The 22,528-nt window shown below is 44.8% G+C and overlaps 1 protein-coding gene across 6 annotated transcripts in view; it reads left to right on the forward strand.

Moving 5' to 3' along the window:
* The window catches only part of osbpl3b (oxysterol binding protein-like 3b), a 52,634-nt gene extending 30,731 nt beyond the window's left edge, over positions 1–21,903 (forward strand). For 2 of the 6 annotated variants that reach the window (XM_035431354.1, XM_035431364.1), the window contains exons 4-23: positions 313–366; positions 1,429–1,542; positions 1,965–2,129; positions 2,907–3,030; positions 3,133–3,236; positions 3,852–3,944; positions 4,263–4,422; positions 5,892–6,022; positions 8,750–8,857; positions 10,124–10,261; positions 10,907–11,000; positions 11,174–11,418; positions 13,876–14,013; positions 14,974–15,037; positions 15,196–15,274; positions 15,995–16,139; positions 17,219–17,363; positions 17,671–17,797; positions 20,408–20,530; positions 20,719–21,903. In XM_035431354.1, coding sequence (XP_035287245.1) covers positions 313–366; positions 1,429–1,542; positions 1,965–2,129; positions 2,907–3,030; positions 3,133–3,236; positions 3,852–3,944; positions 4,263–4,422; positions 5,892–6,022; positions 8,750–8,857; positions 10,124–10,261; positions 10,907–11,000; positions 11,174–11,418; positions 13,876–14,013; positions 14,974–15,037; positions 15,196–15,274; positions 15,995–16,139; positions 17,219–17,363; positions 17,671–17,797; positions 20,408–20,530; positions 20,719–20,815 — 2,448 coding nt within the window. In that variant the 3' untranslated portion in view covers positions 20,816–21,903. Of the gene's footprint in view, positions 1–312; positions 367–1,428; positions 1,543–1,927; positions 2,130–2,906; positions 3,031–3,132; positions 3,237–3,851; positions 3,945–4,262; positions 4,423–5,891; positions 6,023–8,749; positions 8,858–10,123; positions 10,262–10,906; positions 11,001–11,173; positions 11,419–13,875; positions 14,014–14,973; positions 15,038–15,195; positions 15,275–15,994; positions 16,140–17,218; positions 17,364–17,670; positions 17,798–20,407; positions 20,531–20,718 lie in introns of those variants that run through there. The other 4 variants (XM_035431371.1, XM_035431379.1, XM_035431387.1 and 1 more) reach the window with 4 other exon arrangements.
* The last annotated feature ends 625 nt before the right edge of the window (positions 21,904–22,528 follow it).

The raw sequence follows: 22,528 nt of genomic DNA on the forward strand, positions 1-22,528 counted from the left end.
ATTACGTCCCCGTGCTGCGGCCGTTTGCCCTCTAGGCCCGTCTCTCACAGCGACCCTGTCTACACGGCTCCCCCTCTCTCGGATGAGCTGACTTTCTCCGTGTTTTACGTCCATTAGCTGATGCTTTCGCACGGCCTGCCATCCAGTCCTGGGGGAAAAACACAAAGTCCCGTCAGACTGTCTGCATTTTTAACATTAGAGGAAGAAGTGCGTCTGCAGTGCTGGAACACAGTTATTAATCACGTTTAATTATTCATCCGTATCATTATTAGTTCTCTGACAACGTTTAATTTCCTCCCTCCCTCTCCGCAGCGATACTTCTTCCTGGACCGAGGCATCCTGAAGTACGCCAAGTGCAGGGCTGATGTGAGTATCTGGGCGCCTGTCCCCCTTCTGCCGCCTGTGTGGGGTAACAGATCGCTTTCTTCATGGCTGCGCCCAACGGGATTGGATTTATACCACGGCCTGTCACCACCGGAGCCTTCGCTTAAGGAGATGTGACACGTGACATGACATAACTCTCTCTGAGTTCTCCCACCATCCCCCAGTGTTTGGCAGGGGTACAGCACCTGCTCAGAAGCGAGGATCAAAGAACTTATCAGTTCTGTTTACTACTTATACTGAAGCTGTTTGTGATTAATTGCACTGAAGCATGGTTGATAAGCATGCAGGCTTATATATGGATCACCAGTCGCTGATTTCCTGTTTTAATTCATTTTCGGCAAAGGCTGCTGTGTGTATGAAAAAATCTTTTACGAAAAACAACGGTTAGTAATTGCTGTGTACAGCGAAGATAATGTACAGGAAGTCATTCTCTTTGATGCGGTTGATATTATTTCATGCTAAGTGTAGCGTGAAACAGTAATACCGTATCACCAGACCGATTAGGGGGAAAAGTAACCCGCTGTTGATTGGTGGTCCGTACTTAAACTGGCCAGATTGTGAACTGAAGAGATACAATCAAAGACAGCTTCAGGGCAATTATAATTTCAGGAATAGGTACACTTTATCATTTTAGAGATAGGTACACTTCCTTCCTAATGTATTGGTCACTGGCTGGATTTTGGAAGGTCCTCTGTAATGCACCAGACCCTCATTAGCAACTCTGGTATCACAGATGTATAAATTGCTAGCAATCCTATAGCCCCCCCTGTGTCTCTCTGTCTGTGTCTCTGTGCAGTGAGTCAGGATAGTTTCATCACCAGGTCACATTCAGGCAGGCACGATTCAGAGTCACACAGGGGGCGATTCAAGTACTGCAGTCAGCAGCTCCGCCCACTGACGATGACCTTCCCTCAGTGGGAGGGCCATTTCAGTCTACTTCTGGGCGGGCTTCTGCGTGAGTGCCCTGCTGATTGGACGGGATGGCAAAAGCACAGCCACTGTGCTAACGGCAGCTCGCTCGCTCGCCTCGCTCCGTCTCCGCAGATCGAGAAGGGAAAGCTGCACGGCTGCATCGACGTGGGCCTCTCCGTCATGGCCATCAAGAAGAAGGCCAAGTGCATCGACCTGGACGCCGAAGAAAACATCTACCATCTAAAGGTACGACGGACGGCCAAGCTCGTCCAGCCCCAGGCCTAGAGGGGGAGTCAGTTCAGTTCAGAGCCAGACTCAGAGCCAGTTTGAGCATGAGGATGTGAAACTCAGTAGAGCAAGTTGTGGGTTGAGGTGTGCTGGAAACTGTGAAGGAGAAGTGTTACAAGCACCTACACCCCCCTCCCTTCCTGCCACTGCCAGTGTTGTGCTCCTCTCCTAATGTGTGGTGAGCGTTCTGGCGCAAAATGGCTGTCGTGCATCACCCAGGTGGGTGCCACACATTGGTGCTGTGTGAGGTGAATTTCCACTCATCACTGTAAAGCACGTTGAGTGTTGTGAAAAGTGCTATATAAATGCAATGATTCGTTCATTCATTCATTCATTCTCCTAGAGGAGAACCTCCCCCTCACCCCTGACTCGGTGTGCAGATCAATTCTCAGGAGCTGTTTGACGAGTGGGTCTCCAAGCTGCGGCATCACCGACTCTACCGTCAGAACGAGATCGCCATGTATCCCCAGGAGAAGCCCCTCTTCTTCTCTCACTTCCCCCCTGCGGTGTCGCCCAACCTGTCCGAAAGCGCCTCTATGAGGAAGGCGAGTCATTCCTTCCTGCGTCACCCTTCTCAACCCTCTCAGTTCTGCATATTCAGCATGGCCATAGCAACAGAGCTGGGCCTGAATGCAGATGCATGCACAGTAATGATATACCAGTGTTCATATAATTGTGTGATTCAGTATTAACAGAAACCTAACCCTTTGTTTTACTACGCTGGCGTCCTCGCTCCCTAGTGTTCAAATATTGCCACTGCGGAGGACCAACTCAAGTCAATCAGTAAAGTGGTCATTCACTTAGAAAAAAATTCTGACTGTTTCTGACTGTATCCTGTGCCCTTAACTCACAGCCAATTAGTCAATAATAAGTCGCAGAGCAATTAAGTGAACCGCTCCACCAACTGTAACAAATTAAAAGCAATTAGTAAAATTAAAAGTGATATGTGATATGAGAGCAGAGGTAAGCACAAATTCAAATTTCAGCAGGCCTCAACAAATCTAATCTGAGGCACAATTAAGTGATGGAATAAAAAGATAGTGGTGGAATATATGTCTCGCAGCCATCAGTTCAATTCACAATGAACTTCACATATTTTGTCATCAACCAATTACAGTGACCCCAACTATAGTTGTAAGCTGCTATTTCTTGATATAGTTCCTAATTTAGTTATCCACCAAGAAGTAATAGCTTGTTTTCCCTGCGGCTAAGGCAGAAAACCCCATTAATAATTAATAATCAGCACTCACCAAAAAAATATGTGTAGTTGTTTCTTGCTTGTGACCGTGGGTTTGATCGTGGACTCTTGTTCACTCTGTTAGCGCACCCCCCTGACAAAGCAGTCCTCCATCCACACATCAAGCCCCTTCCCCATGACCTTCAACAACCAGGCCAAGGTCACCGCCTTGCTGCAGTCCTCTGAGGACATGGAGAAGTGCTCCAGAGGTACCCGACCCGGCCGCCCCCCCTTACCTCAGACGCCCCTGTCCCTTTCTCTGTGACGCAGGCGTTAGTGTTTACAGCCCCCCCCCCCGCCTCTTTCCACAGAGCTCTCAGAGTGTGAATCCTACCTGCTGGATCTCAACCATCTCCTGAGGAGCATGGAGGTCCTACACCGCACCTACTCTGCCCCGTCCATCAACGCCCTGCAGGTGTGTGTGTGTGTGTGTGTGTGTGTGTGCCCCCAGGCCATGGAGTCATTTCCATCCATGCCGAATGGGGAAGAAAGCCGGTTCTGTTTCTTTTTTTTAAACCAAACACAGAAGCACCTTAATTGTAATATGAAAAGGCACCAACCATCCAGAGCTCAGCTCTATTAAGTGCACCACCCTATTTATCAAAGGTGGAAGAACATACTGTCCGGAGACACAAATAGGGCTGATTTATTACTTGAGACGGCCGCGGTGGCAGATTGAAGGTGTGGGGACTTCTTTCTTTACACTTCAGTAACCTCTGTGAAAGGATGGCTGAGTTTTGAAGAACGAAGGCTTCACTGGCTGCCTGCATCAGTGGATGAATGCTGTTCCTATCTGTCAGTGCTACGGTATTTTTAGCAGTCTGCCGTTTTGTTAGCTTCAGAAAGATCTTGGCAGAACCTTATTGTTTGTCACTGCAAGTAATCAGTGCTTCTGTGCCATTTTCTGGGCTGTGTACTTTAACCTACAGTATGTACACATCCTTTTCGGAGCGCTAACCTGTATACCCATCATCCTCTCTGATTGTCATCCCTAAGTTTGGCTCTTTTTCTCTGTCCCTTGTTCCATTAGGCGTCCACGTTTGACAGTCCTAAGAAGGAGAAGAGGCCTCCGAGGAAGTGGCGCACCAAAAACTATGGGAAAGACTCCAAAACCACTCTCGAGGTGTGCTGACCTGACCTGCTTCTCTTTGTGAACAGGGCTCCTGTATGTCCTTCCACTCCTTCTCTACTTCTGTCTCCTTTTCCACTTCTTTACATCTTAGTGTCTGTGTATAGATCACTGTTTTAACTATGCGTAATGTTTCATTGTTTATGCGATTGACCTTCACTGTCCATGTGATTGTCCCTTACAGTGTGAGCGATTGTCTCTCAACAGCGTTCTCTTTCTCACTGTCAGTGTGATTCATTGATTCCCTCTGTCACTGACACCATAATTCCTTGATCCGTTGTTCTCTGCGTGGTTTGCTTCCACCTCGCCAAGGTTCCCAGCTGCATTTCCTCAGGGTCAGTCCGACTTCACGCCTCTAACCCGAATCTGTCCACCGCGGAGCTGGGCAATGACAAGAACGACCCCGAGGTGCCCGACTCTCCTTCCGACGTGTCCAAACTGCAGGAGGACTTCTGTCGGGTTGCAAGCACCTGTGAGTTCTGCGATCCAAAAATATGCTCGTCACAAAAAAATATTTGCAAATTTTCAGAAGCTGTTGGACATTTGTTCTTCATCATGCACGCTGTGGTCTGGAATTTTTGTGTCAGTCCTTTAAAACAAAGTTAGCTGGTGTACATCCGCCTCGCAGTCCGCCTCGCAGTCCTCTAACGCAACGCTAACTGGTGTATTGCACAGTCAACAGAGGAAGTGGCTGGCAGCATAAGCCTCAGAGGTCATATGCACTAGTATGCCCTATCTCAAATTGATGGGGACCTACAGTACAATTATGACTGGGGAATTGGGGAAGGTTTTTAGGTAAAGTTTATTCTTGATAGTGAAAACTTGGTGATCCTCAGAACTTGCTCAGATGTGATTTTTGCAGTTCATGCTTGCAGCTGAACTAAACGTAGATGATACTAACAAGTCTACCATCTCTTCATTGGAGTGATAGACCTCTGAATACAAATGATTCATTATTTCAATTCACTGCTCCCACTATTCAGTATTCTACTGCCTCATTTGCAAGTCAAGTGCCATCGTTAGGGTTGTGATTCATTTTAATGAAAGTGCTACGTAGTTCTCTCAAGGGCGTGACAGCTGTTTATTACAAATTTAAGCTGTTGGTAGCTTTCTGTTCTCTTCATTTAAATGATTTCTTAGACTACTCCCAGCAGTGCTGCCAAGTGCAGCATTTTCATTTAACATGGAATTAATAGAGAAGCTGGCAGTATCACTACTGTGTTTGTGCTCTTCTTTCTTAAATCATCTGTCCAGAGATTTAACATGTAGTTTACGCATAATATTTTATCAGGTTCTGTTTTATCAGGCTGAATACCAAGTGCTCACATATGCTCTATGATGCGATGTGCACACTGTGTCATCTCAAATGTGTGCGTACACATGCGGTCAGTACAATGTAAACAGGATGAAAGGCAGTCTGTGCATAAATTTAGCCATGCTGCTAAATTTCCTGTAACAGACAGCAGTCAACATTCTGCTATCTGAGCTACAAAAAGTAATGCTTTCCTGAGAGGAAATTGATATAATATCTCTAAAAATGAGAGAACCCTTCCTGTGAATCTGCAGGAAGTCATTTGATGCCTGTAATTTCATTTTAATAGACCACTCAGCAAAGCACTTCTCAGGCCAATACGCTAACAAAACAAATTGTATGAGATTTTGAAAAAGCCTATATAATGACACAGGTCAGATAGCAACTGATTGCAACACAATTACAAGACTAATGATGACAGTAGCAGAGTAACAGAATGACACAGATATTACATTGCCAGCTGAAATAGAATGAGTTGAATGTAAGAGATCAGTGGCTGTTAAAGGAGCGCACATACAATGTCTTGAGTAAAACTGAGAAACATTTTTGGCATAGTGCAGGTTTCTTTCGTGCAGGTCTGATACTGCACCTTATGGCCATGTAAACAGATGGTTCTCTTTCCCTTACAGTGCATGCCACCCTGATGTCCACCTTCAGCTCCTTGTCCTCAGAGAGGGACAGACTGAAGCAAGTGCTGGACCATGAGACATGTCAGCCCCCATCTGCCCAGATCATGGGGCTGAAGAACGCTTTGACCTCGGTATGCTCTGATTGGTCCATTCCCACTTTGCCACCAACTAAACTGAGGTTCCTGCTGCAAAGCAATGGAAATATGACAAGATGTGTTTGTGTTAGTCTGTGATAGTATTAATGGCCTCCCAAACACTCCATTTCTAGGGGACTTGCAGGTTATGCTGTCAATTAGCAGCTGAGTTGCACCTTGAGCTCAGGCTCTTCAATTTGATACAGTCTTTGTATCAAATCAAATCAAATCAAATCACAGTTTATATATATAGCGCTTTTTGTGCAAGAATCCAATACAAAGTGCTTCACATAGTAAAGATAAAAAGATCCATAAAAATGCTACAGCAACACTAAAAAACAGTAAAAGACAATAAAAATTAAAAGACTAATAAAATAATAAAAACCTTCAATAATAACCATTATTCTCTAGCAATAAAAAACTTTTGTAATCATAAAAACAAGTAAAATAATGCATAAGTAAAAGATGTAAAAAAAAGAAATAAAAATAAAAGGCAATGACAGTGAAGTAAAATAATTTTAAAAAATGAAAGTGAAATAAACTATGTGGAAGCCAAACTAAAAGGTATGTCTTAAGATATCGTTTAAAAATGGCGATAGATTCTGAAGCTCTCAGGTCCTTTGGCAGACTGTTCCAGAGACGAGAACCGCAGACAGTAAAAGCTGCCTCCCCAGAAGTCTTTGCCCTGGCCCGTGGGACAGCTAAGAGGCCAGTGCCAGAGGGAGGGAGCTGAGATGTTGTCCTGAGGGATCTGAAGGGAGAATATTTCAAAAGCATGCCTGAAATGTATTCGGCGCTAGCCCTGTGATTTGAAAACCAATAAAAGAGTCTTAAAATCTATTCTAAAACGAACAGGCAACCAGTGAAGGGACTAAGATGTGATGTGTGCTCTCCTTCTGGTCCAGGTCAGTACGCATGCTGCTGCATTTTGAATGATCTGCAGTTAATCTTTTCTTAGGTAGACCAGAAAGGAGAGCACTGCAGTAATCAAGTCTGCTCATGATGAAAGTTTGAATTAATCTCTCAGTGTCTGTCTGGGAGAGAAACAGCTGTACTTTTCCAATATTCCTAAGATAATAAAAGCCAATTTTGGTGATATTTCTGATATGGGCATCAGAATTCAGATCTGGATCTAATTGTATCCAAGTAAAGACTGATATAAAGTTTAAGGGTGGAGGCAGAACGAAAAGCAGCAGACACTCTGGTCTTCCAGTACAGGAAGTGTCAGGCCTCAAAGCACGGAATTATGGGTTATGGGTTCTGAGCTCCTCGTCCTGCTTTAACAGTCAGGGTCTGTTCTCCCATGAATCCCATTGGATGATGTGGCTACGCTGTGAACGGGTGGAATGTCCTTGTGATGTGAACATCTGAAACAGAGAAGGTCGCGGCATCACAAAGAGCTCCTGTTTTCTGGATCTGTTCTGGAGCGCAGCCGTACAATCACAGTAGAAAGGAAGCAGCTGGCCGGGGCTGGGTGCTGCCGGTGGCTTGCGTTCGCAGCTTGTCCCCTGTGTCGTGTGAGTCTGTGTGAGAGGCTTGTCACTGCCCAGGCCGGGGTCCCTTCATAATTAGGAGCTTTATTCTCCAGCCCCGTCTCTTCCGCGAGTCTTCCCGTTTGATCCGATGTGACTGGCTCCAGTCCAGCAAACGACTGCCTGGAATATTTAAGCTGAAATATCGAACCTGCATTGAGCAGCACGGGATGAAGATGTGAGCGCAAAGCGGATGTGTCCAGCTGGGCTGCCACTTCCCGTCCTGCGGGGGTCCGTCATCAGAGGATGTTTACAGACAGGGTGCCAATGGCTCCCTGCCTCTTCTCTGCAGGCGTCTTCTCATGACCTTCCCATTACACTGCATTCATCGCCACACGCTATTTCCTTATAACAAACGGTGAGGTCAAACAAATATACCGTCTGTCTGCTGCAGGCTGACACTGTGCCTGACTGAACAATAAGCACTCTACACTGGCAGACAGTGAGCAAACAATGCTGGCTGTAACTACATGCACTCAACGTGATTTGCAGTGATGGCTTTTGACCGGTCTAGTCTTCTCTCGGCAGCGATGAGTGTCTGAGCTGCTAGTCTACCTTTTGAAGGTCCGGAAAAGTGATTCGCTGGCAGCGTAATGATTGGAAGATATGAGGAAAGAAGAGAGCGGTGGATAGCCCAGAGCAAAAATTAAATCGTTTTTAATTTCATTTTTGCTCCATTTCCTCTTTAACAGTCTCGTTTCAATAACTGCCAGGAGGTTTTTGATTTCTGATTCTTCCTTCCTGTTAGGATTGTTGATTTTTTGTTGTGGGTAGCATTTGTGGGTAGTAGAATGTGTTCACATTTTGCATGAAGTATGAAAAGACATTTTTGTGTAGGATTATTGTGATCTGTAAAGACTTACATGAAGATGAAACTAGGTGGGGTGTATTTTACACAACTCCACCTGGATTGTAGCTACATCTAACATCTACATCTAATCTGGATGTTTATGTTTCCTTTTCAACTCGTGAAAGATCCTGTCTGTTCATCATTTTTCTTAATACTTAATAACTTGACTTAATTCAATGCTTATTCAAAGGGAATTTGAAAATAGTATGACATATTGAAATAATGTTACATTTGAGCTTTTGAGACATGAAGAGAAACACGCCCCCTAGTGGAGTGGGCTTGTAAGTGTGATGATTCTGTCTGATGCAACGGTTTTGTGCTGAACGCTCATTACTCTTGCAGGCCATAGCCCAAAACTCAGAACTGAGGGAGCGACTTTCCAAGATTCATGCTGAGTCGTGCATCGTAGAGCCCTCTGTTGTTTTTAATCTCAGCACGTCCCCCCTGCAGGTTGGTGTGGGAATTGCATGCTTGCATTCCCCTTCATTGTCAGTGGTGGTCCTGTGAACCCACCCCACCGCCACCCCTGTGATGCCACCCCCATTAAAATAGAGAAGAGGCTCCCTTAACCCCTAGTCAGCTCCTTGCTTGATTTAGTGCCTGCATTCTTCACCTTTTGAATAAGTGCACTTTTCTCATCTTGATTTGATTGCCTCTGCTCTGCATGAAGATGTCTTCATTTTTCAGGGTACACGATTGAGAAATGAAGATAGTGTGTCCTTATATAGCCAGTTGCCTGAGTTGACCTATTGCTTGTATTTTGAATTCTCGAGATGTTGTGAGTGTACATTTGACTATGGCACTGCACCTTAACTGCTACGGTTACGGTCTTACTATATAAATGAGTAACCGAATGTGTCAGTTATGAACAAGTTTTGCTATTTGGCCTGTATAAGGATGGATGCCAGTAAGCGTTTCATAGTTACAGACAGGCTTAATTGTGCTGCCTCTTCACAATTCCATAGTGAAAGGTCATCAAACCCTTCCACAGACTCAGCAGTTTTCTTAATGGATGTTGTTTGAGATCGCTGTCTACAGTGCCATTTCCTATAATGCTTTGATAAATAATAATTTATATATTTATAAACCATATAATGTTCTTTCCAAGCTTAGACCATATCGCTGTGGCTGTTCATTAATATTTATGGACTGACAAGAGATCATTGATGGATACTGTAATTGTGGACTGCTAATAGTTATGTCCGTTGCCTGAGTGGCCAGTGAACAAATATCCTTCTATTATCACTGCTGTGGCTGTGTGTACATAACCCCTACTGTTTACCTTCCCACCTAGATTGTTTCACTGTTCAAGCCCTTAGTGACTGAGAATATTTGCCTGCTCCTACCTGTTTTAAATTGTGATTTTAAGGTGGTACCCATTTGTCAGCTTGTGTTTGGCCAGTTTTTGAGGGGAAAATGTTGCGTGCCATTTGTGAATGTGTGGATTCATCTGAGGTGGGATCAGCACATCTTGTGGTTTTATGGTCCGCATTCTCTTCCTGCATTCACCCTTTTCATGAAATCATTTCAATTTGGTTTGTGCACTTTGTGTTATAAAAGGTCCCCTTTTCCCTGAGCAGTTTGCTAACAATACCTTACAATACTTATTATTTGAATGTCTTGCATTAGTATTATTATTATTATTGTATTCATGTCTTGTTGATATCTTGTTGATGTAAAATTTGGGTGTTGACATGATTTTGTGCTTCCGATTAGAAGCAAGACTCCACAGATGGGTCCCGCCCCCTTGTCCATCAGGCATCCAATGAGAGCAGAACTTCCATCACAGAGTCATTGTCGGAGTTCTTTGATGCACAGGAAGTCCTGCTGTCAGCTAGTTCCTCTGAGAACGAGGTGAGATGCTGAAATGATATCCTCATCTCACCCCGCAGATTAGCATCTAGCTCTCCCTGGTCTTCTGGTTCTTTTTGTGGTTTTGCCTTATTAAAGTCCTGTAATAAAACATTAAGACAGACTTATGACTTTATTCTTGACACAGCATCCCGTGTATATGGCAAATCATTACAGGATTGGCAAGAGGCTGTTGGCATCAGAACACAGAATTCCCTCAAGTGATACAATCAGGAAGCATTTGTTCACATCTTTTCTCCCAGTGAAAACATTCCAGCTGCCTCTCCTCCTCTCCACAACAAATTGTCCTAACCAGTTCCAGCAGAAGAAATGTGAAAATTGTGCTAATTACCACCTAAAAATACTCTCATAAGCTGAGGTGTAAATTTGGCAGCAGTCTGTACAAAGACCCATAGGACTGCCATGGTGTGTCCTGCACACACACACCAGCACACACATACATACACACACACACACACATGCACGCACACACACACCCACACCCTCAGACTCCCCCGGGTACTTGTAGGGAGGTGAAGGAGGTTGATCAGCATGTGGGTTCTCCTGGTTAGGGAGTGGACAGTGTTGAACAGTGTGTTCTACCTGCCAGGAAGCTCCACACCTGTAATTACCCTTCATGTGTTCCAGGTCTCTGACGATGACTCATACATCAGTGACATCAGTGACAGCGTCTCTGTGGACACCTACACCAATGAAGTGGAGAGTGAAAGAGCCGTCTCAGGTGTGGTGTACGTCAGTCCTAGGGCAGTAGACCGAATTACCCGGTCTCATGACTTATTTTCCACTCTTTTAAATGTTGAATGCATTTAATATGTATACCTTTATGTCTGTGTCCATTTTTCCAAATGTGATGTGGTCCGTAAAGTTCCCCTTGTGTCGCGCTTTGCTTCCCAGAGTATGTGGAGAATGGCGCCCTCCAGAGGAGACGCAGGTCCTGCCTGCCTGCCCCCAGCCCCAACACCAGCAGCATCAGCCTGTGGAACATCCTGAAGAACAACATTGGGAAGGACCTGTCCAAGGTGGCCATGCCCGTGCAGCTGAACGAGCCGCTCAACACCCTGCAGAGGCTGTGTGAGGAGCTGGAGTACAGCGAGCTGCTGGACCGGGCCGCTAGCACACAGGACCCCTTCCTCAGGATGGTGAGGGGTTTAACTGCGATTTAACACACACAAACACAGACACACACACAAACGCACGCACACAAACACACGCACACAAACACACGCACGCACGCATGCACACAGACACACAGGACCCCTTCCTCAGGATGGTGAGGGGTTTAACCGCTCAAACACACACAAACACACACACGCACACACACACACACACACAGACACACAGGACCCCTTCCTCAGGATGGTGAGGGGTTTAACCGCTCAAACACACACAAACACACACACGCACACACACACACACACACAGACACACAGGACCCCTTCCTCAGGATGGTGAGGGGTTTAACTGCGATTTAACACACACACACACACACACACACACACACACACACACGCACGCACACAGACACACAGGACCCCTTCCTCAGGATGGTGAGGGGTTTAACCGCTCAAACACACACACACACACACACACACGCACACACACAGACACACAGGACCCCTTCCTCAGGATGGTGAGGGGTTTAACCGCTCAAACACACACACACACACACACACACGCACACACACAGACACACAGGACCCCTTCCTCAGGATGGTGAGGGGTTTAACCGCTCAAACACACACAAACACACACACGCACGCACACAGACACACGCACGCACGCATGCACACAGACACACAGGACCCCTTCCAGAGGATGGTGATGGATTTAACTGCTCAAATGCATACACACTCACACACACACACACACACACACACTAGCACACACACCCACACACACACACACACACGCACAGACGCACACACTCACAGACACACACATACACGCTCACACACAAATGCACACATGCACGCACACACACAGACACAGAGTGATTTAACTGCATGAGCGCTCACTGTTTTCACTATTGTGTATAATGTACTGTATACTAAAGCCACTATGCTAGTTATTGGCTTCTTTCTTGAAAAACAGTCTTGTTTGTATGTACACAGGAGCAGTAAATTGATGGAATGTGCGTTTAGGTGAGGAAGGTGTGTGACCTGTGGCTTGAGTGCAGTAAACTCAGTCTGAAACGAATGAAATGAGCCTTCTCCTGTGTCACACCACATCAGTACGAAGGCAGCGCCACTCGCCAGACAGCACGCTGGTCTCCGCCCATACAGATGCTTTTAGTCACAGGATGTGGGCCACCTCTCCTTCAAAGCCACGCAGCAGACACCACGCGAAGCTTGTTAACTGTGCGCACTCACATTATTATTATCTTTAATTATGATTATTAGCTTTATTATTACTGATTGCTTTTAATACAGCTCTCATACACCTTTAATACACCTTTCATAATCTCAGAAATGCTTACAATGAAGTGGGAATACTTACCTCAGCCACCACCTACTGTACAGTATGCGTAGCAGCCACCTGGAAGAGGCAAGCCTACCATTCTTTGCCAGAATGCCCTCTGCTCATCAGCTGACCTGGAGAGGGGGAGACTAATTTAGCCAGATCATCTGGGGGATGTTTATATGGCCATATTGAGAGATCCAGATTGGGAACCTCCTGCTCTTCACAATAAATGCTACGGGGTTACCAAGAGCGCAGCGAGTCAGGACCTCAGTTCGATATCTCAGCCCAAAAGACACTATTTCATACAGTACAGAATCCCTCCTTACTGCACTGGAACATTGCAGTGTTTTTAGCTGGATCCAGAGGGAAGACTGCCCCCTACTGGCACACCAATCTGTCTTGTAGCAGAAACTTTTTTTTCTCCCATCCAAGTACTGAGCAAGTCCAGGCCTGCGTAGTGTCATCCATCAGACAGGAGGAGGGCCAGGTGGTATGGGTGCTGATAGGGGCATACTGCCCTGCCTAAAGAGGACGGGCACTCTCTTACCCATTACTCCACGGCCGACGGATCTAATGCTTAACGGTTAAAACATACGAGAGAGTAAAAGCTGTATGACAGGAAAGAAAGGAATGTCCACTTCAGTTTCCTCCATATGATCTGATTAGAGCCATTCCGGCTGGGTCGCCTGCCATTGTTTGGACTGAGAAAGAGAGATGTGGAAACACAGCGCTGACTCCAGACACTGGTGTCTCCTTTCTACCGTGTCTATCCCAGTTTATCTAAGTGGCTCCATCAGATAAAGAGGCTTTCAGTGTTTAGACCTCCTGTTTTAATGCATGAGGCAAGAAGACGTAGGGCTGTTAAAATGGGTCTTGTTTAACTGAAAAAATAACACCCAGAGAAGTGTTTGAATTGTTGTATGTAAGTGTAAGTTGAATTTTTGGGTGTTTAAAATATGCCTTTTTGAGGCTATTAACTTGATGGATTTCCTTATTAAACAGATTTTTAAATCTACTTCTCCAGCTCGATGTACTAAATGTTTTTATTAAAAATGAGTATGACTTTTCAGAGAGCAGCCAAAGTGGTGTTTATATGAAAGACTGTACATGTGGTTGTGATTTCGATGTGTCTGCAGGTGTACATCGCCACGTTCGCAGTGTCTGGGTACACGTCCAGTTACTACAGAGCTGGGGGGAAGCCCTTTAACCCGGTCCTTGGGGAGACGTACGAGTGTGACCGCACGGACAAGGGCTTCCGCTTCATCGCAGAACAGGTGTGGATCCCGTTTTCACACCTCGTCTCATCTCTCGCTGTTTTGGGTAGCCCTCGCTGCAGTGCTCTCCATGAACTCAGAAAGAGCCGGTTAGCTGCGCGCGGCCTGCTCCACTCGCTGTGCTGTACGGTCAGTGTCCGTGGACTACGCCTTCTCAGCTGAAGCAGAAAGGGTTTAGCCTCCCAATCGACTCTTATGTGATGGGGTGGAGTGAAATGGCAAACTGAAACCCCCCTGCCCTGATGACACTATAGCCGGTCAGCTCTAGCCCAGTCAGGAATCAACTGTGGACCGGCGCAGGTCACCGTAAAAAAACATGCGTTCTCTGGAGTAACATATTAAGAGCTGGAACAGAGAGGGCTTGATTCAGATGACGGGCTGTTTGAAAGGCGCACAGCCTCCGGATTTATTTGATAGTGAAAAGGGCTCCTGACATTTGTGCGGCGCGCGGTCTGATGACTGTCAGGCACTTCAGCTACAAAGCCGGCTGATAAAGCAGGTCCACGCGCGGCGTCCTTGATATCTCAGCTCTGCCCCGGCTTTCAGAGCTGTTTGCCGTTTGACGAAAGTGCAGGGGCGTTACATAAAGGCGTAATCAGTGCATGCTTTCACTCGGGCCTGTTACTCTGCTGATGAGTGTCCTTCAGTTGTCCTTCAGAATGTCCTCTGCAGCAGGCACACTGACTCCCTTTGTGATAAATTCTCATTTGGTTATTATATGAAAGGGGTATGCTTTTATGTGTATTGCAAATGATAATTCATTTTTTTAGTTTTTTTATATACCTTATTTTGAATGAATATTGAATGAGTGCATGAATATTGTAGATGTCTATGGTAAACAATCCTTGTTTGATTCTAGTTTGATTTTTTGAACGTGTAAATATTGTAGATGTACTTGTACTGTTGCATGTACTGTTGTAGATCTGAAAGCAGGCTTTGCTTTTGTCTCACTGGTCTCAGGTCAGCCATCACCCCCCCATATCAGCATGTCACGCAGAGTCCAGAAATTTCATCTTCAGGCAAGGTAAGATTCGGTAATCCTGTTTCTCACTGTGAACCGTCTGTGAATACAGCTGTCCGTGACATCACTGTGACATCACTGTAGCTGTGGTGGTGGGTCACACAGCGTCCCGAGCAGGGCCTTCACTGTGTGTGTGCTCACAGTGCTATCGCTCATTTCAGACATGCGCTGGAAGAACAAGTTCTGGGGGAAGTCGATGGAGATCGTCCCTGTTGGCACAACCCACGTGCATTTGCCAGGGTGAGTCTTTCTGTCCTTGTCTGTCTGTCTGTCTGTCTGTCCGGGGGTTTTACCCATGTGAAACAGTTCTCTCTGTCACGTGCACCTCCCATGTTGGAGCCAGTGGACACGTTGACTGGAGAGTGGTTTGAAGAAGTGGCCTATTGCAGTATCAGGCCCTGATGAGTCAGAAGTCTCCCACAAGCAGGCTGGTGTTCATGTAAAAGTGTTGCTCTGGGCTGCATATTGCTAAAGGTCAGGATGTACAGTATACGTGTTTCTGGTAGCTGGTGTACAGCCCCGTTCCCTACGTCTAACCAGGATTATATTAATATTTCAAGGATGCTTTTAACAGCGTTCTATTACTCCCAGGTCAGAAAGCAAGCAGGTCTTGTATGTGTACTGTGTTCTTGAAAGGACTGTGGGTCTCACCGTAATGGTGGACAACTCTTACTCCATTTCCTCTTCCTCACCCTGGCTCAAACTTACCTGTTCTCTCCTTCACGCTACACTCTTCCTCACATAACACATGCACACATAAACCACACATAAGCCACACCTTGGACTGAAAATTATTCTCTCTGTTCATCACACAGAGATGGCTCTTTACCATCCAGTTTGACTACTTCTCACCTTCTGGACTTTGACTCACTCTGCCTGTCTTTCCCTGACCCGGGTGAAGTCTGAATGTGGCTGTGACTCACCTCAGCTCTCACCCTCACACTGACTCTCCCTGCCTAGGTTTGGGGACCACTACGAGTGGAACAAGGTCACCTCCTGCATCCACAACATCCTGAGCGGACAGCGCTGGATCGAGCACTACGGCGAGATCTCCATCAAGAACAGCAGCAGTGACGTCTGCCAGTGCAAGGTCACCTTTGTCAAGGTGAGTGCAGTCCACACCCGTCTATGTACTCTACAGGGTGGTACATAATTGGCGTCAGTATTTCCCAGATAAAGGGATTCTGCCTGCAGGATTGTCCATTTCATAACGCAAGAGCATTGAGGACTTCTGGGAAGCTGCAGTTCACCTGCAACAGCTGCACTTGTGTACTCCTCTAATGTAATGACTGAATGTAATGAGGCAGATTACAGAGTGGAAGGAAACGTGGTTGAAACTTGTTAAAATGACCCTCACAAGAGAGCATGTGACTGTCTACACTCTCACAAATTGCCAGATGACCTCAAAGCCACAAATAGGCTTAGGAAGTCCAAACTTCGCTAAAACAGGGGTGTAATGGTTTTATAGAATGGTACGGAATACAGTTTGTTTTCATGCTCTGCTGTATTCTGTGTCTGGTGCTTAAACACTTCCTGGGAGTTGTTCAATTCCAGGTGAAGAGGTGCAGAAGGTAATTGTCATGGACTTCTGTTTGTGGATTTCTTCATCTTTATTCACCAAGGTCATGTTAGTGATTTAGTACCTCAATAGTGCCATCTGCTGGACAAAGTTATTTTTGAGACACTGAAGCTTCAGGAAGACGTGTAATGCAATGACATATGCAAGGCATGAGTCACTCCACAGGAAATCAACACTGCCTCTGAGAAGGTCATCTCCTGTTTTGATGCATATGCTGATTATTGACTTATTCAAGGAAAAGCAACAAACATGGAATGCTAATTAGATATTGTCATAGGAATATAACAAGCTCATATTTCAGAGCTCCTCTAGTTTTTAAACAATTTAGCGTTGGTACCTTACTGAAGAATGTGCTCAGTGAACTGAACCTTCTCTGTTCAGGTTTTAATCCCAGCTCTTTAACCATTTTACAACACTGCTACCATGTCACAGAAATACAGAAGCGTCACATTCTGTCATTTACAATGATTTAAGGATATTGTTGAATGTGCAACAAAAATAAACCCCTTCATATTATCAGAAGCTTACAAAAATGGAGAGGTATTATGAGTATCACAGTGACTTTCTGCATGAGGTTTACTGTGTGTGCTGTTTATGTGCTGCAGTGTAAGTACTGGAACTCAAGTGTAAATGAAGTGGAAGGCGTGATCACTGATCAGAAGGGGAAGGTCGTTCACAAGCTGTTTGGGAAGTGGCATGAGGGAGTGTACTGTGGAGACCCGCCCTCTGCTACATGCATCTGGAGAGGAAGTGAGTGGCTATTGGTGACGTCAGTCAACTCTGCACGACACACACCCACCCAGTGTTCTGTCAGGGGTGCATTGCTTTCTGTAATCATCAATTACATATTATTATATGATTCTGAATTATTGCCATATATTCTGTAGTCTGCATGATTTTGTGTTGCATTTGCTTAAAAATTTGTTAGCAGATTTTCTAGAATTTAAGTGTTGTAGCACGTATGTATGTGTGTATGTGTGTGTGCCTGCATGTATGCATACATATATTGTGTACATACATACAGTAAATCCATGAATCCATGTCCCTATGCGTTCAGATTCAATGCCTGCTGATTATGAACAGTACTATGGTTTCACGAAGTTTGCCATTGAGCTGAATGAGCTGGACCCAGCAGAGAAGCCGCTACTGCCCCCTACTGACACCCGACTGAGAATGGACCAGAGGTGAGGGCAGGTGTACACATGCCCATGTGTTTGCACTCTACAATTAACTAGAGTGCATTTACCACACTGTGAGAGCATTATACACTAAACACACAACAGAGAAATCCATGAGTACACACCCTTAAAGGAGTAACATGGTGGTTGAACGTGACACTTCCCAGTTGTCTTTAGGCAACAACAAAACAAATGTGCATAATTTTTTTTATTATTCAGTCATTTCAATGTACTTTAAAACGTATTTTTCTAAGCCTAAATTTCCCACTATAAAAGTTCACCCGAACCGTCTGGGCGTGGTAATGAGAACTGTCAGTTAGCTATGATTGACAGACCGTGCCCCATTACCATAGCTACCCCCATGATAAGCGCTCTTTTTGGGAGACTTTTCACAAGCGAGCTAGCTTAGTAGTATATCAAGTATCGATAGATAGCTAAGGTAAGGACGTTGACTTATATCCAATTATAATTTTTGCTATCTAGCTAGCCAAGTTAAGATAAAAGCACAACTATAACGTCCTCATAAAAGCAAACTAGCTAGCTAAATGAATATAAACAGAAATAATCTAAGTCCTTAAAAGGCACTCTAATTTAAGTGAACCTAACGTTAGTCAAATATTTGCATTGTCTTGCCTGCAAGTCAGCGGCGCAAACTATGGGTCTCGAGTTATCCATGGGTTTACGGGGCGTGGAAAGGGGAGTGGTTAGTGTTCGTGACGCACCAAGTTGACAACTTTTTCAACCGGTTGAAAATAGGACGATAAATTTAAAACGCATATTTCTCCAAAAATACAGAACGGACATATTTAATACTTTGCTCATTGTGTTTCTTCAGTGCCTCTTGTGCAAATAGCACATAAAACTGAGAAAGTGTGAAAATCACCATGGTACTCCTTTAACGACATTACAGTTAACACAGCCACAGGGTAATCATCATAATCCTTTGTGTAGTCAAAACACCCAAACACAACATTTCTGTCAAACACCCTAACAGTGTCATGGCGCGGGTAGGGGGAACCCAAACGCAGAGGGAAAGGAAAACACAAATCCAAAATGGGAGGGGAACAAAGACTTTACTATAGACAGGCAAACAAGCAGGGAACAGACAAGGCCACAAAGGGAAAAAACACGAACTCAAAATCTCTAAATAAAACAGAAAACAAGAGGAACTCAAACACGGGCAGGGCAGAACACGGTCAGGGCAGAACGCAGGCAGGCAGAACACAAGGGCAAATCAACAAGTCAGGAACAAAACCACAAGTCAGGAACAAAACCACAAGTCAGGAACAAAACCACAAGTCAGGAACAAAACCACAAGTCAGGAACAAAACGCAAGTCAGGAACAAAACGCAAGTCAGGAACAAACACAAGCAGGCAGGTACATGTAAGTCAGGAAACAAACACAAGCAGGCAGGTACATGCAAGTCAGGAAACAAACACAAGCAGGCAGGTACATGCAAGTCAGGAAACAAACACAAGCAGGCATTTACATGTAAGTCAGGAAACAAACACAAGGACCAGCACCTGAGTCAAGGGGACAAAGAACTTAAATAGACAGGGGGTAACAAGACACAGGTGAACTCAAAAAACAATCAAACCAGAAGGAGGGGATAACAAGACACAGGTGGGAACAATGATGGGATAACGAGACAATTGAAAACAATCATACAATTAACAGGGGGGGAGCAGGACACAAAACAGAAGTGCCGCCATCTGGCGGCCCAACAAGGGAAACACAGACAGGAAAACAGGACCATGACAAACAGATATTTAAAACTGGCACACACACACACACAAACACACACACACACACACACACACTCAACTATATGGCATAGGGTTCAGTAACTAGCTCAGTGTCCTGGGGGGATTGCTTGTGGTCTGTGGACTGTGAGTGTTCGTGTTTGTTTTGATGTTAAATAGGTGGGACATGGTGTTATTGTGTACAGCTCCACTTTCACTGACATGGTTTTCCAGATCATGTTACATGGCACAGACAGATAAGAGCCTCCTCTCCCTTCCTCCTTACCCAGTGAATCATTACATATCAGTGTTATAAACACATCACATAACCTCAAGGACCAAACTCCTGATCTCATAATACATATCCATTTTAAAACAAATCACCTAAGTTTGGTGTCTGTCCAGTCCCTTTCTTATATATAAGTAAACTACAACCTGAGGCTCAGCCATTGTTATTCACACACACACACACACACACACACACACACACACACACACACACATCAACAGCTCACAGACTGTAACATCTGTAAACAAAGAACAGTGTGCATTTTCTCCACCCAGTAGGCTTTTTGTCTGCAACAACAATATAATCACTGGAGAAATAACACACTAGGGACAATCACATGCTCTGAAAGTGTCAGGGCTATTTTAACAGACCCTCTGGTCTTGAGCCCAGTTTCCCAGCCATTACATCACGCCAGTCCAAATATGTTTAATGATTAACTTTGATGAGTCAAGCGCAAAGCCGGAGAGCCGGTGAGATCAGACTACGCCTTCCCTCTCTAGGGGATGACATCAGTGAGAAGATAGATGTAATTTGAGGATGGCCTCATCACAGCTGCATATCCCCCTCTCTCTCCCCTGTCTCAGATTGCTGGAGGAGGGTAATGTGGAGTCGGCAGAGGTGCAGAAGCAGAGGATCGAGCAACTCCAGAGAGAAAGGAGGAGAGTCCTGGAGGAGAACAACATGACACACCAACCGCGATTCTTCAAGTATGAAACCACCACCTCCAGAGACAAACACGCAGTGCATCTCCACCCACTTTGTGGAAGTCGTTACCTTGGCTGCAGTGGTCTATGAGCACAATGATTTTGTGTGATCCCAGAAATTAACTTTTTACATTCATTAGTTTTGAGTCTGGTTGTGGGTCTAATCCAGTGTGCATTTCCTTTCTGTACAGGAAGTCAAAGGACGACACGTGGGTGAGCAACAACACATACTGGGACTTGAGAAAGGACCCGGGCTTCACCAACTTGGACTGCCCTGTGCTGTGGTGACCCGGTGAGGCAGAGCCCAGTCTGTGGCCCACCTGCTTCCAACGGGGCGGAGCCTGGTTCTGAGAACCGCTGCCCCGCCCTCCAACGGACTCGTCCGCTCGCTCCATGCACCCCGTGCAGCTTGATTGCCCCTTTGCTCTCAATAGCAGTCTGTTTTTCCTGCAGCTCATCATGTTCAAGGCCTTAATGCAAAGTGCTTATGGGAATTGTGTAGCATTTGTATGCAAACATGTCCTGAATGTTAAGAAAATATGCAAGCTGGGCTCTGCCTGACATCACTACTTTCACTGTGCACTGAACGTAGCACACAGAGAAGTGGACTGACGCATCGCATCGGTACAGAGGGAGGCTTCTCCTCCTTAAACTGCTGGTCCACACTAAAACCTGGTTGTCTTCATATGTTAAACTGCACATTGTATGATACTGTCTTATTGCCTAATATTTTCTACCTCCCATGTGAAATGGCATAGAAATGATGCTGACACTGAATTGCGTATGTATGACATTGCAGTGAATCAGCGCCTGTTCGATGCCTTACCAGTTACATATAGGACACCATGTTTTAATCCAACCTGGTTAAAACCGTATATTGCTTTTATTAAAAAACTATGTACTATATTCAAATTGTATGAGTAACATGGAGCACGAGTGATATCTTTGAAAATTCTTAACGAAAATTCATGTCTTGCAGAATTTAGAAGTCCAAGATCTTTGTTGACTTTTCTGCAAACATCAAAATTGGACTTGGATTGTTTTTTTATACTCCGAACGTATGTATGTCAAATGTATGTGTGCCGTACATATTTGGCCTATGTTCTATGTATCATGCTATCTGAATAATAACGGCCATGCTCTTTCAATGACTGGCGTTCAATATAGATACCATAAATTACATAAATAATATAAAGACCCAAGGGTTGTTACGGCAGTGATTCCTTTTTACTGCGGTGTGGCAAATGTGTTGTCCACACCCTGTCGTTATCAAATAAACTTATGACATTGACTGTTGAGTATCCCTGGAAATTATGTCTGTCATATTACATATACTGTACATGTACAAAAATTCAGCATTAAAACAACAAACACCAGTTGCTCTACATTTAATTATTTCAATAATGTGCATAAGAACACATTATATAGCTATATTAATACGGGTGATGTGCTTTTGCTCATGAGTATAAGATTCTGCAATGGCAAAATGTCCTGCAATTCTAGCTATAAACTTTGTTCCTGAATCAATACATACTTATTGACTGACATACTATGGTCTGTGGAGTGGAGTGGTAGCAAGACTAAATCTCTTCAGGAACTACACTTCGGGAGTCTATTTAGTAGAGTAGATTGTGTACTCATTACAGTTGTCTCCGCACTTACATATTACTGGATGTACAGCATACAGTTTGCATGAGGGAGTGAGGGAGAGAGAGAGAGATACTGTTCAATGCCAGTGTAATATTGTCCTTTAACAAGTTCCTACATGCCTACTGTGCCTAGGTTGCAGATTCTGGTCCTGAAAACATCATTTTTATAGCTAATGATGCATTTTACTCTGATAAAATGTATATTAGTATTCTTTATGAAGTCTGTAATGAAATTTTGATGATGAAAGCATAGAAAGAACAATCATTTTTGCTACTGGACATTGTTTTGTACTTGGCCCGTAAGGGAGAGTGCCCCTAACTGGTCCACCACCCCTCATTATGTATCAGTCTT

The sequence above is a fragment of the Anguilla anguilla genome, chromosome 1, assembly GCF_013347855.1.
Source record: "Anguilla anguilla isolate fAngAng1 chromosome 1, fAngAng1.pri, whole genome shotgun sequence".
Lineage (NCBI taxonomy): Eukaryota > Metazoa > Chordata > Actinopteri > Anguilliformes > Anguillidae > Anguilla > Anguilla anguilla.